Genomic DNA, 16,108 nt, shown 5'->3' with positions numbered 1-16,108 from the left:
GAGCTGGGAGGGACCCGCAGGGATCATCAAATCCAGCTCCTGGCTCTGCACAGGACAGCCCAACAATGTCACCCTGTCCCTGACAGCCCTGTCCGAAAACTTCTTGACCTCTTGGTAGCTTTAGACCTGCACTAAAACATTCAAGGCAGCAGCTGTTGAGCCTGGATAAGAGGAGACTGAGGGCAGACCAACTCAGGCCGTTGCCTTGGGGAGCCTGTTCAGTGCCCGAGCACCCTCTGGGGGGAAGAACCTTCCCCTGATATCCAACCAAACCTCCCCTAACACAGCTCCAGGCCGTTCCTACGAGCGTGCTGAGGTGCAACTCATGTGTTTTAGTTCAGCCCATCGCTCGTCCTGTCTCTGGGCTCCCCAGGGCGCCATCCCGTCGCACCGACCAGGCGAAACGCGGGCGCGGCGCGGCCCCTCGCGGCCGCCGTCGCGCCCCCCCCGCGGCAGCGGGGCGGAAGCGGAAGTGCCGGTGCTCGGTGCCGGCGGTGGGTCCCGGTGCCGGCGGTCGGTGCCGGGTCCGGGGGCGATGCCGCTGCACCGGGTCCCGCCGCGGCTCTGGGCGGCGCTGCGCCTGCGGGAGGGCATCTGCGCGCGGCTGCCGCAGCACTACCTGGCCTCGCTGGAGGACGACACGCCGCCCACGCCGGTGCACTGGCGGCCGCACGGCCAGCGCTACCGGCGCAACCCGCGCACCGGGGCCCGCGAGCGCGTGCAGGACGTGCCGGTGCCCGTGTACTTCCCGCCCGCCGCCAACGAGGGGCTGTGGGGCGGGGAGGGCTGGGTGCGCGGCTTCCGATACGCGCGGAACGACAAGGTGAGCGCCGGGCCGGGGTCACCGGGCCCGCGGGGGGGACCGGGAGAACGGCCCCGTCCCTGACGGCCCGGCCGTGCCCAGCTCTCCACCAGGCTGCCCAAGACGTGGAAGCCGCAGCTGTTCCGGCGGCAGTTCTACAGCGAGATCCTGGACGCCACGCTGACCATCACCGTCACCATGCGCACCCTCGACCTCATCGACGCCGCCTTCGGCTTCGACTTCTACATCCTCAAGGTGCTCAGGGGCTCCCGGTGCAGCTCGTGGGGCTGTGCCCACCTGCCCCTATGGGCTTGGGGGTGGTGGAAGAGGGACCCACAAGGATCATGAGTCCAACTCCTGGCCCTGCACAGGACACCCCAACAATCCCACCCTGTCCATGAGAGTGTTGTCCAAACACTCCTGGAGCTCTGGCAGCCTTGGGGCCATGACCACCGCCCTGGGGAGCCTGTTCAGTGCCCAACCACCCTCTGGGGGAAGAACCTTTTGCTGAGATCCAACCTGACCCTGCCCTGGCACAGCTCCAGCTGTTCCCTGGGTCCTGGCACTGCTCACACAGAGCAGAGATCAGAGCTGCCCCTCCTCACTCCCCATTCTGAGGAAGTTGCAGAGGAGTGATGGACTAAACTAAAACACATGAAGTTCCACCTCAGCATACTCACAGAGATGGCCCAAAGTTGTGTCGGGAGGTTGGGTTGGATATCAGGGAAAGGTTCTTCACCCAGAGGGTGGTTGGGTGCTGGAAGAGGTTCCCCAGGAAGGTGGGCTGAGTGGTGTCTCCCCTGTCTCCTCCAGGCTGAACAGCTCCTGCTGTTAATGTTTTAGTGCAGGCCTAAAGCTCCCAGCCTTTAATACCCTCTTGACTGGAGCTCTTGATATTAAAACCCAGAACCATGATCATAGTGGCTCCAGAACAAACCCAGCAGATCTTTCCCCTCTCACAACATGTGTCCTGAGCACCTCTGCAGTGCATGGATAACTTTCCAGTGCTGTCTGAGTGCTGGCAGACCAGCGTGTCCCCTGTCAGCTGGTCCCTGGGTGCAGTTTGACTCCAGCTCTCTTTCCCCAGACCCCCAAAGCTGACATGTGCTCGAAGCTGGGGATGGACCTGAAGCGGACGATGCTGCTGCGCCTGGCACGGAGGGATCCCAGCCTGCATCCCAACGACCCAGCCAAGAGAGAGGCCATCTATGACAAGTACAAGGTGGGTGCCTGGCCTGCAGTGCCCACCCTGGGGTTTGTCCAGGCTGTCCAATCACCACCTGGTGCTCCAGGGTGTAGGCAGAGAAAATCTAAACAGGTTTTCCTTGTCTCTCTGTGGGTTCCCAATCTCTGTGCTCACCATTTAGGAGCACAACAAGCAGTACTTTTGCTGTGATTTGAGATCAGTGAGGGTCTGCAATAAGCACAGGTAGGAGCTGGCACTGCCAAAGCAGCAAGGATTTGTACTGACCCTGCAGTGAGGAGCCCAGAGTGCCCCTGGGCTGTTCAGTTTTGTGAGCTGGGGGCAGTTGCCAGCGTGGAAACACCACCAGCACCCACAGTCCATGGAGCTGTGCTGAGAAACAGCCCCAGAACTACACAAAAAAGAGCTACAACTGCAGATCAGATAAAGCAGGACCCCTGCTAAGGAAGGAGGAGAGCAGGGAAGTGGGATTTTGTTGCCAGAAATGAGGGAAGAGTGTTATAAGATTTGTCCACAGTAATGTTCTTACTGGATCATCTTTATGTCCTGGGCATAGAGAGGATTTGTATCTTGGTCACCTACAAAGATTGTACCACCTGCTCCTCCTTTTACCACAGGAATTTGTGATCCCAGAAGAGGAAGCTGAATGGGTTGGCTTGAGTTTGGTAGAAGCCATAGAAAAACAGAGGCTCCTGGAAAAGAAGGTGAGTTCCTGAGGCAGTGCTCAGCACTGAGGTGTCGTGGCTGCACATCCAGCTGAGCTGAGCAGCCTGAACACTCCTGAGCCACAAACCCTGTGGGGCTCCAGCTTCTTCAGGGATGTGTTCACCCACGTGAACACATCAGGACAGCTCTGATGGTGGTCAACGAGGGGAGGGAGGGAAGCTTTTTAGAAGGAAAGGGATCTCTGGGAGCTGCTGATGTTTCTCATGTGCTGTCAGGACTGGGGAAGCTGCTGAATGTCCCACAGGTGCCTGTCATCTCTGAGGGAGGACTAGAGAGCTGAGCAGCAGCTGTGGCTGGAGGATCAGCCAGTGAAAAAAGCCTGGTCACATCTTCCTCTGGTTTTACCTGTCAGCACTCCCTGGGCTCCCCACTGCACTTCTCAAGTTCAGTCCTTCTCAGTGGTGTCTCCTCTGCTCTGCTGCAGGACCCTGTCCCACTCTTCAAGGTGTATGCTGAGGAGCTTGTCAACCGACTGAAAGAACAGGCAGCCCAGAAACAGTAGAAGAAAACAAGCTTTTGGAGCAGAACCCCTGCTGTGGATGGAGCTGTGGGGTTCAGTGGGTCTGCTATCTGAACCACACTGGTGGGGAAGGAGCCACGTGAAGAGTGTGCCCAGGAGCATGTTATTGAAGTCTAATGACAGCCTAAATTCAGTGAGGACCTGCTCCTGTGGGCTGAAGAAGGAGTTTCTGTGCTGTGGCCTCTGAGAGCGTTCAGTCAGACTTGACTTAGTGTGGTTTTTTTGCCTGTACAAGCAGTTGGCTGCTGTTGAGAGCTTGATCATGATATAAAATGAAATATATTTTGGGAATATCAGTAAACTTTTCTAACTTTTCTCTGATACTTACTGCTCATGAGTGTGTTATAGCAGGGACTGTGAGACACTGTGCTGGTCTAACTCAGATCAGTCCCCAGCCTTGTGCAGCAGACATGGTTGTGCCCCCAAAAGTGTGGCCCCAAACCCCTGCCTCAGCAGGTGGGGCTGGGCCACACAGCTCACTAACCTCTGGGTTACTGTGCTGTTTCTCTTTGAAATTGGTGACTTTTAAATCTTTCACTTTGTACAAATGTAGTTGAAATGGGTGTTGAAGCCTTTGCTGCTGTCTGGCAACAAGGGAGTGCAAAGCACTTGCCATAATTACAGGCTGGTGAACAGCACTGTGTGTCCCTGGTGTTGTTTGGAAGCTTTGTGGTCCTGCAGTGGGTTTCTGGGTGGATCAAAACCAGCCTCTCCCCCTCTCCCTTCAGCTCTGAGGGGAGGGACAAGCACAGAGCTTGCAGGCTGGACCTTTTGTGAGCTGTATCTCTGGATCATTACTTGCCCCCAGAAGAGACTTCTCCTTAACTATGTCTTGGGCTGAGACATGTTCCCCCTCTCTGGTTCATCAGGGCAAGTGCACTGCTCCATTTGTGAGCCACAGTGACTGAGGAGAGAGAAACTGGGCTTGTAGAGCAGAGTGTGGTTCGTCCCCTCTGCACTGGAGTGGAGTAGGACCACGGGGGAGTGGCACCCAGTGCCTTAAAGATTTGGGGGAGAGGAGATGCAGAGGCAGGTGCTGGGTAAGCACAGAGCCTGTGCAGGGCTGTGCTGGGGGTTGGGGTGAGGGACGTGGTTGAGTTGAATGTGATCTAAACAGCGTTTCATGAAGATCAGACTTCTCTGCTGCTCCTTGGGCCAGAAAAGGGGCTGGAGCCCTCCCCAGGGGTACTTGAGCCCCCCAGGGGAGTGTGGCACAGCCCCTGACTGGTAGGGCTGGCTGGTAAGGACTGCCAGGCTGAGGCTGTGCTGCCTCTGCAGGGGCACGGGAGGGACAGGTTGGGTGGCAAAAGCTGGGATGTTTCCAGCCTGTGTGTCCCGGCTCCAGTGAGTCCAGGTTCTCAAGAGCAAACTGGCACAGAAGGTCACATTTGCCTAATTAATGATTGTGCAGCTAGGCCAGCACAATGAGATTTGCTTATCTCCTCTCTCTGCTGCAACTGAGCTGAGTGGGAAGCTGCTGCCCAGCTCCTCGGGGACCCTGACACTCTGCCCTCGTTAGAGATAATTAGCTGGGACAAGCTCCTTGTTTGACAGCTCTGCTCATCATTAGGGCCAGCGCAGCTCATGCATTTTAATGGAGCTCCCAGCAAAGCTCCAGACCGTGGCTCTGTCCTGGCCCCCCTCCATGGCTCTGCTGGAACGTGCCGGCACAGCCCCGGCCCCTCGAGCCCGGCTGGCGCCTGCCTGGGTCCTGCTCTCAGCCCTGTGGGGGTCCCGGGTGCCTCACAGCTTCCCAGCACTGAGGGGGCTGTTTGGCATGGCAGGGGGGGCAATTAGGAGCTGCTGCTCTGGACCAGGGGTGGGAGGGTTGGGACTGGGAGCTCTGGCTGCGTGTCCTCCCAGGGCCAGTACCGCCTGTCCTTGGACCTGACTGTCCTTAGTGCTGCTCACTGTGCAGGATCTGTGGCCTGGGGAAGGTTTGCTGGGTGATGAGGGGTAGAAGGAGCTTTTGGCCAGACCTGGGGGGGAGCTCCTGTCGCACTGGGTCCAAGGGGTGCTGACAGAGGCACTGCAAGAGTGGAGCGGGAGCTTCTCTGTGGGAAGGGGGATGTGGAGAATCCTGACTTCTCAGCTGGAGCCCTCCATTCTCTCATCCTGCCTTTGCTGAGAGACCTTGCCCTTGCTCTTTTCCTTACACCCATGTTGATGTGGCCAGGAGATTCCCCCCAAGGATGTTCTTTCATGGAGTGCTCTGCTGCCTTGAGGAAAACTGGAAGCTGTGGACCAGGGGTGCTGCAGGCTCCAAGGAAGCAGAGCTGGAGCACACAGAGCTGGCTGTCCCTCTGCTGGACACAGAACCAAATGTCTCAGGTGGGGAGGGAGCCCCTGTGCAGCATTTGGGGTAGTCTGAGCTATGACACCCCCAGCCAGGCTCCCTTGAGGAGGTGGAGGAATAGCTCAGGGCACAGTGTTAGACCTGTCCTGGTTTTACACCTGCTCATCTGCAGCCCTGGCTGCAGCCAGAGAGCTTGGTGGTTCTGCCTGGGGGAAGGTGATGGTGGTGGTGTTTCCCAGTCTAGTTGGGCTCAGTCTGGCAGCTGAGCCAGAGTGGTTCTTGCACTTCCCTGACAAGGGGGGGGTCAGAGGAGCTGGTACTTTTCCATTACAAAATGCTCCCAGGAAGCACAGATGCCACAAACCCGTGGTTGCAAGTTGGGTGCTGTCAGCTTGAGGTTGCAACTCCACCCCAGGACAGGGGAAGGGCCTGGCTGCCAAGCACAGCTCAGACCTGAGCACTGCCTCGGGCTTCCACAAAGGTCACCAACCCACTGCTCCTGGCCCAAGGCCAGGCACTGGGAGTGCTGGGGGATCCTGAGGATCCCAGGCCCTGCAAACGTCTGCTGCAAATACCAACACGGGGCTGGGAGCAGAGAGCAGGCAGCTGGCAAGGACGTGACAGCCACCAACAAACTGCCAGAGCGCCCTGCCCAGGGTCACCTTGGGCTTGGCAGCTAAAGACAAGGCTGGGATAGCAGTGCTTGGAAAGGGGAACAGGGAAAATGATCTCACTGAGACTGCAGTAGAAGGAAGGCAAGTGGCAGGCTGAGAGAGACATGAGTGCTGATATCTGGGAAGGTAGAAGGTCGATCCAGGACTGAGGGATTCCTGTTTAATTTGTTCCTCAGGTGACAAAAACATGAAACTGCCCCTTGGAACATGATGTTTGGTCCCACGTGCCAGCTGTGGAGGGGGCTTGGTGTGGAACCATCCCCAAACCCAATACTGCAAAGTAATAAAGCAGAGAAAAAGGTTAATTGGGGAAAGTATCTAAACTGGAAAGGCCTTGAGTGGGATGGCTGGACTAATCCTGCTGTTTAGCAGTGGCAGGACACAAGTACAGACTGCACAGTTCTGAATTCTGAGGGCTGGGATCTTGAATCAACATTTGAATTTTGTCTGTTTCACTTGTCAGCAAGTCATGGATCCAAAAACCAGCTTGAGGTTAAGGCTGTGTTTCTCAACAAACTCACTTCCTTGTCCATTCATGAATTAAACACCATTTTCCTTGTAAATTCCCAGCTAACCTCTCTGTACTTAAACAGAGGAATATTTGGGGAGTATTAGCAAAAGCATCATGTCCCTGCCTTTCCTGCTGGTCTCATAGGTAAGCCTGTCTTTTCCCTCCTGGCTTGGAGGTTCTTGGTTTGGAGTTGCCATTGCAAAAGGATGTGACTTTTAGGAATGCTGTGAATCATCCCAAACCTGGTGTCAGCACAGGTCAAAATGTAGCCTGAAAGTCATCCCACATCCTATGGAGTTTATTAAGAACAGATGAGAGTTAGAAACTCACCTGGCCAATTCCAGCAAATCCTTTCAAACATTGCTGTGGTGTTTGTTTTCAAATGAAATGGGGCTTGATTCCTACCAGAAAGCTGGACTGGGATGCTGAGGCTGTTGGGCTGGGGGTACGTGCTGTGCTCACCCTCACAGCTTTGCTCACTCCTTGGGATTTGCTCTGTGGTGTTTAGAGGCAACGATAAACATCCTGGTGGCTCTGCCAGTGAGTAACCCTTGTGACAAATCATTCTGGATCTTTGGGATCAAGATGGAGCCAGGCTCGTTGCAGAGGGAAGGGCAGAAGGCCATAGGGATTGATGTGGGAAATGCTGGCTGGACATGAGGAAAAGCTTCCCCAGGAGGGTGGTGCAGTCCTGGGACAGGGTCTGGAGAGGTGGTGGCACCTCTGTCCTTGGAGGTTTTCAAAAGGACAGGGGGAGATGCTGAGTGACCCCCTGGAGCCTTGCAGCCAGTTCTGCTCGGAGCAGGAGCCTGGGCTGAGACCTCCAGAGGTCCTCCCAACCTCACTGATCCGTGCTGCAGCTTCTGCAAGGCAGTTCCTCCTGCAAAGCAGCCACCAGCTCGAGGAGGGGGTGAGTCAGGACCTGAGGAACACCAGCTCCCAGGTCCTCCTGGCTGGAGGGGAAGGGCTGTGTCTGGGCAGGGGCAGAGGGAGTCCAGTAGCTCTGTTCCCTCCTTCCTCCAGGGAATGGACAGTCACCATCCCGCATGAACCTCCTTCTGCAGCCACAGGCTGTGCTCTCTCTTCTCCCAAGGAACTGTCTCGTGGGCCAAGCCATCACCTCCAGAAGTGGCTGTGGGCAGGGATGGCAGGATGGAGCCCTTGGCTGCACACTGGATCACCTGGAGCCCAGCAAAGTGGAGCAGCAACAACCCAGCACTGCGTGGGCATCCCTGGGGCTGTGCCCAGCAGAAGGCCCATGAGTGACTGCTGGTTTTGCCAGTCCTGCTGGTTCCTGACACTCTGCTCACCCTGGCCAGCTGTCCTAGCCCTGGAGGGGACGAGGCAGGAGAGGGAATGGCCAGCTGTGTCACGGCAGAGCTGGTGGTCTGATGGTCACGGAGTGCTGTGTCCTGCTGTGGGCAGGACACGTGGGCTCAGGGTGACACAGCCAGGTGAGACCATCCTGCTGCCAGCCACAGGGTCTGATAGAGCCTGGGGAGAGAGGAGGAGAGGTGGAGAGGGACACGGGAGCTTAGTTTTTATGGTAAGGAGTCATAAGAAAGAAAAAACCAACTCATAAAATCTACATATGCAAATTAATCACCCGAAGCATCTACTCCCTGAGCTGTTCCTGCTGCAATCCCTCCTGCAGCCATGTGCTGAGCTGGGCTGGGGCTGCTGGACCAGGCGAGCTGGGCACACAGAACACAGATGGATATGTGGAATTACCTCCATGCCCAGCTCCTGCCACACACCATGGGCACAGGGCAGGTTCCTTGGCTGCAGGAGGAAGGGCTGGGGGTGCAAGGAGCAGCTGTGTCAGCTCCAGACTGGCCACAGGGGCCTTTGCCTGGCTGGACTCTGTTCTGTGCATCCATTGCAAGACTTTTCCAGGCAGCCATCACCATGGTAACGCTGGAAATGGTGCTGGTTCAGGTCAGTCAGAGCACTCAGAAACACAGAAAATGGCATTTCTGAGACAGGAGCCGGGCTCTGCTCCCACAGGCTTTGGGTACCCAGGGATGGGGCTGCACCGTCCTTGCACCCTGGTGCTCCCTGGGATGTGTCCCCCGAGCTGGAGTGAAAGGTGGTGGAGGGAGCACGTGGGACAGGAGATGCTGGGGAAAAGGGAGCAGCACAAAGTGGGCTTCTCCAGCAGCGCTCTGGGCGTGGATGGGGCCGGGATGGGCAGAGCTCATCCCTGGGATGACCTCAGGGTCTGAGGGACAGAGCAGGCATTTCGTGGAGCTGCATCCTCACCCCATGTATCAGAACCATCCAGCACCGGGCTGGGGTTTCCCAGCCATCACTGGATTATTCATCCATGTAAGCAGAGTCTGCTCCATGTCAGGAGGACAGCTCAGCTTGCTGGTCTACAGCCAGGCTGGGTTTTTCCCTGTGTGCCTTTTTAAAGGCTGGACTCTGCTGTTTAACCCCCTGGACAGTCCTGTAAGGTGCTTTCAAGCTCCTCCTGGTCAGACCTTACTGTCCTGAGCAACCAGAGATCCTCAGCAAACCCAGCCACCTCCTCTTTCCCAGCTGTTCCAGAGCCCTTGGGGCTGCCCTGCCCTTCCCATCACTGGAGGATGCCCACTTTGTGCTTCAACCAGGTATTTATTCCCATGGGCACTTGCCCACACATTCCAAGGCACCTTAATTTCCCTGACAGCCCTTAATATGGACCCATCTGCATGTGCTAGGAGACCCAAGTGGATTTTCCTAGCCGAGTCTCACCTGCCCAGCAGGATGTGAGATGACTCTGCCCACATAGTCCATCACTATCCATATATCCACTGTTTTTTTATTCCTCGTGATTTGTCCCTGCAGTTCCAAGGCTGGGCAAAGATCTGACTTCAATTAAATCCTCCTCCTAAAAGCCATGCAAGGATTTGGGAACTTTTAAGGGGTGGAAAGTTACTCCTAACTTCAAGCTGGCCTTGCTCCAGCTTTGGGAATGGAGCCTTGTCACACTCTGCTCCCAGTGCAGGGCTTATCCATACCTGGGATTTTCTCCTCTTTCTCACACTTTAACCTCTCAGTCTATTTAACACTGAGCTTCACGTCTTGCTGTGAGGCTTTTCCTCTAGAAATCAACAGCTTTTGCTTTTTCTTTTTACAGCAGTTCTCTACCACTGATTTAAAGCATGGGACCTGTGTGCCAGCACCAAAAATTGGGGGAAATCTCCTTGGATGCAGGCACTGGGATAGCAGGTTTCCACCCAGCCAGGTGGTCCCGGGATGTGCAGATCCAGAAGTGCAGAGGTGGAAAATCACCTGTACCCAGATCTGCTTGCCCTGTGGAGCTCCCTTCTCCTCTGTGAATGCCGTGTCACCTGTTACTGGTTTTCCCTTGTTTTCTGCATGATACACCGCAGAAAAAGGTGAATTAAGGCCTTTGCAGGGCTCTGTGGAAGTACTTTTGCTCAGGGAGTTTGTGGAGCCACTCTCTGAGAGGAGGAGCAGGCGGTGGGTCCCTTGTGGAGGGACCAGGAGGGGACGGCAGTGATGGGAAAACAGGGAGGAGGGTGACAAGACCCTGGCATGGGAGCTGGGCAGTGGGTGCATGTGGTAAAGCCATAGTGGCTGTGGCTAAAACCGTGCTGGCTCAGAGCCGTTGAGCCAGGAGTTGCCATGGCAACGGCTGGAGGATGCTCGGAGGGCTCTGCCGCCATGGCCGGGCCTTGGTCCCAGCCCCAAGCACAGGTGAGGCTCCCCTTGCTGGGAGGCTGCAGGTACCTGGGGAGGTACCAGCTTGTGCTCAGCAGAGAGGGAGCAATCCCCTTTCAGCCAAGCCCCAAAGCACCTGACAGAGGAGCTGCCTTTAACAGAGAGAGAAAACACAAGCAGGAGAGCAGCCCCAGGCAGGGCGGGACCCACAGCCCGTCAGCAGCCCTTGGGCCGTGCTGAGGGTCCCGTCCCTGATTCCCAAACCTGCCCCCCGTGCCTGGCAGAGCCTGGAGAGCCAGCTCCTGGCTCAGAGCGCAGCTGGGGCTGTGACACTGTCCCTGGTGTGGCTGCAGGTTATGGACCCACTCGCTGCTTCGCTGCCCTGCAGTTACCCGGGCGCTGCAGTGCTTGGCTGGATCCGGGCTGGAATGTTTGTTTGAGCTGAGCCTTCCCAGCCACTCAGAGCCGACTGCTGGCTCTGAGTGTGGGTGGCTAGAGCCCAGGCCTTTGTGCCTCCTTTTGCTTGCCCTGGCCCCAGGTGGGCTGTTTGCCCCAGGACCAGCTGTGTTGGCAGTGGCTGCTCCAGCCACCAGCCAGCCCCTTTCCCCAGCCTGCCCCGCTTCCCTGGAAACCTTTGGTGACTGCACTGTCACCAGCACTTTGCACAATTGTGGGCATCGTTCGTTGCTGCTGCCACCTCCCAAGCTGGCTGCTCTTAGGAGACAGGCTTCCCTTTAAAATCATCCCAATTTCCCAGGTTGGGGATATTTATTCAGGTTCCCAAAAAGCCTGTTTCCAGGAGCATCTCTGCCAACTCGCTGGCACAGCTGTTGGAAATAGTGACCTGCCCTTTCCAGGGTCTTCTTGGAATATGTGAAATTTATTATTGCATCTGCCAGGCTCTAAACAGCCCTTTCTGGGAGTGGGTAGGTTGGGCTGTCTGAGGATTCACACACCAGTTCCTCACACCAGAATCCCTGGAGATGCCTCCTAGCCCTGTGGCTCCCTGCTGCTCCCTTCTCAGCTGGGTTCATCTTGTCATCTGTGGGTCACCTCTGTCTTCTCTCTGCTCCCCAGGAGGGGAATCCCCCAGTTCTCCCACCAAAGTAAGGAGCTTGGGCAACATATCCCAGTGCTCCTCCTGCTGCTGCCTTGATGGATTCCTCCCTCTTGATGGCTGTGAGGAGGGAATGGAAAGATGACCTTGGGCCTCAAGCCCACTCTGCTCCTCACTCTGTTGCCCACAAGCTGTCCATTTTCCCCAGACCTCTTCAGCCTTTAGATTCCCCCTCAGATCCTCTGGTCCTCATTTTCCTGGAATTGCTGTTCCATGCCAGTGACAACCAATGGGAGCAGAAACATCCTGTGTGTCCTGTGTGGGTGTTCCAGCTGTGAGGCTGGGCTGGGCTGTTTGCTCTTCCCTGGCTGCAGCATCCATCCCTGGACCATGAGGGTGGAGCCAGGACCCTATGCCCATCTGCAGGACCCACCCAGCCATGAGCACAAACCCATGTCCACACTCACAGGTCTGGTGACAAGCCCTGTGTGTATCCCTCTGTCCAGCATCGTTAACACCCTCCAGAGTAACAAGAGGCTCCACGTCTTGCAGACCCAGCTCGGAATGGCTCAACATGAAGACACAGTTCTGGGATGAGCACGGCCAGGACCACACTTCCTCATCCTGGCCAGCACTGCCAGAAGATCCCACAGAGCCAGGGAAAGGGCTGGCTGAGCCAGGCAGTGTTGGTTCCCTGGCAGGAATCCCTCTTGCTGTGAACAGGAAGGAGGGAAGAGGCGATGGAGGAACTGTCCTGGCTCTTGGAATGAACCAGTGTGGAATCCCTATGGGAGACAGAAGAAGTGGCTGGTAGGGCATTGTGACACTCCTTGAAGGAGGAAGATGGTGATGGCTGATGGTGATGAGGTGTGATGGCACAGGAAAGCCCCAGCGAAGAGGCATTGTGCAATGGGAGCAATGGGAAAGGCTGGCCAAGGGAGGCACCACGTTCTGCAACAGCCTTCAAAGAGTTTCCCTAAGTGTTGCTGCTCTTCAAGGCTTCCTCCTCCAAGGAAAAAAAAAAAAAAGTAGGGAAAAAAGGAGATGAGGAAGAGCAATCTCTGGGTGTGGGATGAAAGAGGCCTGTCTTGACTATTTACCCAGCAATTATAAGTAAATCGGTGGTGCCTAACGGGGCCGGTTGCCATAGTGACGATGGGATGGAAGGACCAGCATTTGGTCCTGGCTGCAGCCAATCAGGCTGGGAAGCCCAAGCTGCAATATAAAGTAAAGATTCCCATCTTCCAGCCACGCACTTGCCAAGAAAGGGAAATAAGGTTCAAGAGTCTGGGGAAAAAAAGTGCTGCGGCCGGCGGCAACCAGGGCGGCTGCTCCCGTCATGGCGGACTGCGAACGCCCGGGCAGGTGAGAATCCCAACTCTCCCCATCTCCCGCTCATTGTTCTCCCGCGCCGCGGTCGCTCCGCCGCCCCACCCCACCCACGCCGCCGCCCCGACCCCCTCGCCCCGGCACCCACAATGGAACCCCCCTTCGGGCGGGAGACAAAGAGAGGCGGGTGGAGAAAGGCTCCACCATTCTCCCCAAATTGCCATCGTAGGCCTTTCAAATCAAATTTCGCAAAGCAGCTTCATCAAAGGCCCCCGGCTGAGAGGCACGAGCCCCATATTCCTGCCCCCCCCCGGCAGGTCTGGGGTGGCGCGGTGATCCCATACAAAAGTCGGCACCGCTCCAGAAGTGTCTTTGCAAAAAAAGAGATAAAAAAAAAAAGAAAAAAGAGGGGGGGGGGAAAAAGGGGGGGGATATGGAGAAAAAAAACGCAAGCGAGAAAGAGCGGCGCCTAAATTGCTCGTCGTCTCCCCATCTCATTACTGGCGACTTCTGAGGACGGGTATTTCCAAAGACTGCGATGAAAGACTTGTGAATGGAGCCCCCCCTGGATGAGATCAAAGCCCGAGGCTGGGACGCCAGGGTGTGCCGGAGGAGGGGGCGAGCGACGGCAGCGCCGCAGGATGCTGGGGGGAGCCTTCCTCCCCTGCTGCCACTGCCCTCCATGTTTCCCGGTGTCGCTGCCGCCGCTGCCTGACCCATCTTGCAATGGAGACCACGGACAGCGGCCAGATCCCAACGGCTGAAACCGAGACGAGCAAACTCTGTTGGCTCACAGTTCGGCAACTCTCCCAAAATTCATGGTTAATAAAGGAGCTTATCCCGTCCGGCACCTCTCCAGGCACCTCGAATTGCAGATGAGCGGGTGGCTTCCCCACCGCTTGAGCCCACTCCTTGGGTCTCTTCTCTCCCCACGCCGCGGCATCGCCAGCCTGGTGAGCCACCAGCAGAAGGGCCGAGGACAAAGGCAGGAGGACAGAAGTTGTGCCACTTTCCCTTCCCGCTGCCTCCCTCCAAACACGGGCTGTTTTCTTCTGCTCGGCGACAAATTCGGCTCCGGGCGGCGTTCCCACCACCAGCACCACCGGCAGCCGGGCGCCCCATCAGCGGCACGGAGAGCAAACTCACAGATGGTAAAATAAGAGAGTCGTGTAGGGTTCAAAGAGACCTTCTATGTCAATTGTTATATTATTAGGTAAACTCCAAGAAGAAAATCTTTTAATCCACTGTGGCTAATCCAGTCCACTTTTGTTGGCCAGGACATATTCAGCATCAACAAAAGGCTCTGGCCGACGGACACCGGCATACATAATGTATTGATAACTGCGGGAGCCGGCTCGGCGGCAGAAAGAGCCACTGCCCGGGCCGGCAGCGGGGGCCGGGAGGAGGATTTGCCCGACTTTTATCAGTTTTATTTTCATTTCAAAGAACCCGGCTGATATTTGCACTGCGCCGCTTTCCAGGGGAGCACAAAGAGGGCAGGGATGTTCCCAGCTCCGGCCGGCCCTGAAACCCCAGCAGGACCCCACTGGGACTCTCACTCCTCGCCTCCTCCCCGGGGCAGCGATGGCTGCAAGGCCAGGTTTGTCCCAGGCCCGGTTTTGGGGTGATGGTTCCCACGGGGAGTTGGCAGCTGGGGCGGCTCCCCCCAGATCAGCCATCCTGGGCTGGCACAGTCCCCTGCAACTTATCCTGGGAAGATGCTGTTGCCCTGGGATGGAGGGAATCACCTTCCATAAGGACATGGGATACAACTGATGAGGGAACAGAACTGCCTGCACTGCAAAGGGCCGGTGCCACCGGGGAGAAGTGAAGAGTGGAGCCTGGGTAGACCTTGTCCTCCAAACACGGAGCAGCAGAGACCGGAGCCGAGGAACCTGGAAAGGAAATAAAACCAACAGCAGCAGAGGGCAGGTGGGACGTGAGTGGGGATCACATGGCCACAGCCCGGCTGATGTGGGTGTTTGGGCACCAGGAGGTGGGAGCTGGTGGGACTGAGCTGAGATGGGTCGAAGTGGCAGCTGTGGATGCTGGAGGTGAGCAGGGGACACTGGCCACCCCCCCTCTGCAGGCTCTGGGAACGGCCTGTCCTGAGCAATGTCTGCCTGTCCCTGCTCCTTCCCCCGGGCAGAGCTGGGTGAGGGTCCACGCCTTGTCCACAGCAGAGCAGGAGGGGACAGAGGGCCAGGTTGGGTCTGTGGTGTTTGAAAATGGCTGTGAAATATGTGGCTGGACAGGTGCTGGTGGCCATGGGATGAGGATGGGGCTGAGCCAGCAGGGAACTCTGTAGAGCAAGGAACTGTGGTCTCTGGCGGGGGTGAGCTCACTCAGGAGCCCATGGTCCTCCCAGGATGCCGCTGAGTCCAAAATGCCCTTACTCCTGCTGCAGGAAGGTCATTCAAGGCCAGTGGCTCAGATGTAGCCATGAGGATCTTCAGTAAGACCATGGAAAGGAGACACAGCAATGGAAGGACCAAAAGGACTTGTTTCAAAGAGCCCAGAGGGCTTGCCCAGGGTTTGGTCCTTGTGACAAGGGACAGCAGAGGGGAGGAGCCCCTCTCCCCAGGGAGGGGGGTCACTGCCACCCCAGATGCTCTCTGAGGTGGGCACAGGGACCACCTGTGCCATTGGGATAGTGCTAACAGGGCACTGACAGGCAGAAATGACCCAGGGAGGAAATGGCCTCCAAGGGAATTTGGTTGTCACTGCAAGCCCTGGGTCGAGCTCTTCTCCTCTTGCTGCACTCGCAGGTACTGGGAATCCTCCAGAACTCCTGTTCCACTCCAGTGTGGTTAAAATGGCCAATGCCAGAAGCTTCTGCAGGGAATGGATGCACAGAGTGATTAAACACAAAGCTGGGAGTCACCAGCCTGGACAGTCAATGAGATCCAACAAGGGATCCAAGGGCCAGGGGTCAGAGATGTGGATGCCACCTGTGAAGGAGCATCTTTTCTGAAGGCTGAAGTGCAGCAGGGGCTCACTGAGCCTCACTGCCCAACCCAGCCCATTGCTCCAATCATTGCCAGGGCATCCTCAGAACTCCCAGATGCTCCACATCCAGAGGTCTCCCCAGCACAGGAGTTGTCAGGCCAGACTGACACATGAGGAGAACAAACCACTCAGGAGACAGAGGGATGAGAATTCAGGCTGGAATATGCATTTCCTTCAGGTAGAAGTTTCATGTGGAGCTGCAGAGGCTCTGGGCAGCTGTTGAATGCAAGACTAAGATAAATAGGCTAAGCTAAAGATGTTCAGTGCTGGAGATCTTCATTGGGAAAAGGGAGACATGGACCTCCTGGGCA

At 56.6% G+C, this 16,108-nt stretch overlaps 1 protein-coding gene and 1 long non-coding RNA gene across 2 annotated transcripts; both read left to right on the top strand.

The window, feature by feature from the left end:
• Nucleotides 1–464: 464 nt before the first annotated feature.
• MRPL28 (mitochondrial ribosomal protein L28) lies at nt 465–3,575 on the top strand. Its single transcript, XM_017809107.1, has 5 exons — nt 465–823; nt 905–1,057; nt 1,890–2,024; nt 2,624–2,710; nt 3,157–3,575. Exons 1-5 carry the CDS (start codon nt 536–538, stop codon nt 3,232–3,234), a joined length of 741 nt encoding a protein of 246 aa, XP_017664596.1. The 5' UTR covers nt 465–535; the 3' UTR covers nt 3,235–3,575.
• Nucleotides 3,576–8,715: 5,140 nt separating this feature from the next.
• On the top strand, nt 8,716–10,032 carry LOC108494379. The gene is made up of 3 exons (XR_001873824.1): nt 8,716–8,822; nt 9,275–9,345; nt 9,855–10,032. It is a non-coding gene; the product is annotated as an uncharacterized LOC108494379 (long non-coding RNA).
• The last annotated feature ends 6,076 nt before the right edge of the window (nt 10,033–16,108 follow it).

Source organism: Lepidothrix coronata, unplaced genomic scaffold, assembly GCF_001604755.1.
Source record: "Lepidothrix coronata isolate B3197 unplaced genomic scaffold, Lepidothrix_coronata-1.0 Scaffold24, whole genome shotgun sequence".
In the NCBI taxonomy this organism is placed as follows: domain Eukaryota; kingdom Metazoa; phylum Chordata; class Aves; order Passeriformes; family Pipridae; genus Lepidothrix; species Lepidothrix coronata.
Note: the sequence above shows the minus strand (reverse complement) of the source record. Positions and strands in the feature narration are given on the sequence as shown.

Bases quoted from the DNA above. Each gene is read 5' to 3' on its own strand.
- MRPL28 (XM_017809107.1), top strand. From the start codon at position 536: ATGCCGCTGCACCGGGTCCCGCCGCGGCTCTGGGCGGCGCTGCGCCTG. The intron at 2,025-2,623 runs GTGGGTGCCTGG...CTTTTACCACAG, and splicing joins CCATCTATGACAAGTACAAG to GAATTTGTGATCCCAGAAGA. The intron at 2,711-3,156 runs GTGAGTTCCTGA...GCTCTGCTGCAG, and splicing joins AGAGGCTCCTGGAAAAGAAG to GACCCTGTCCCACTCTTCAA.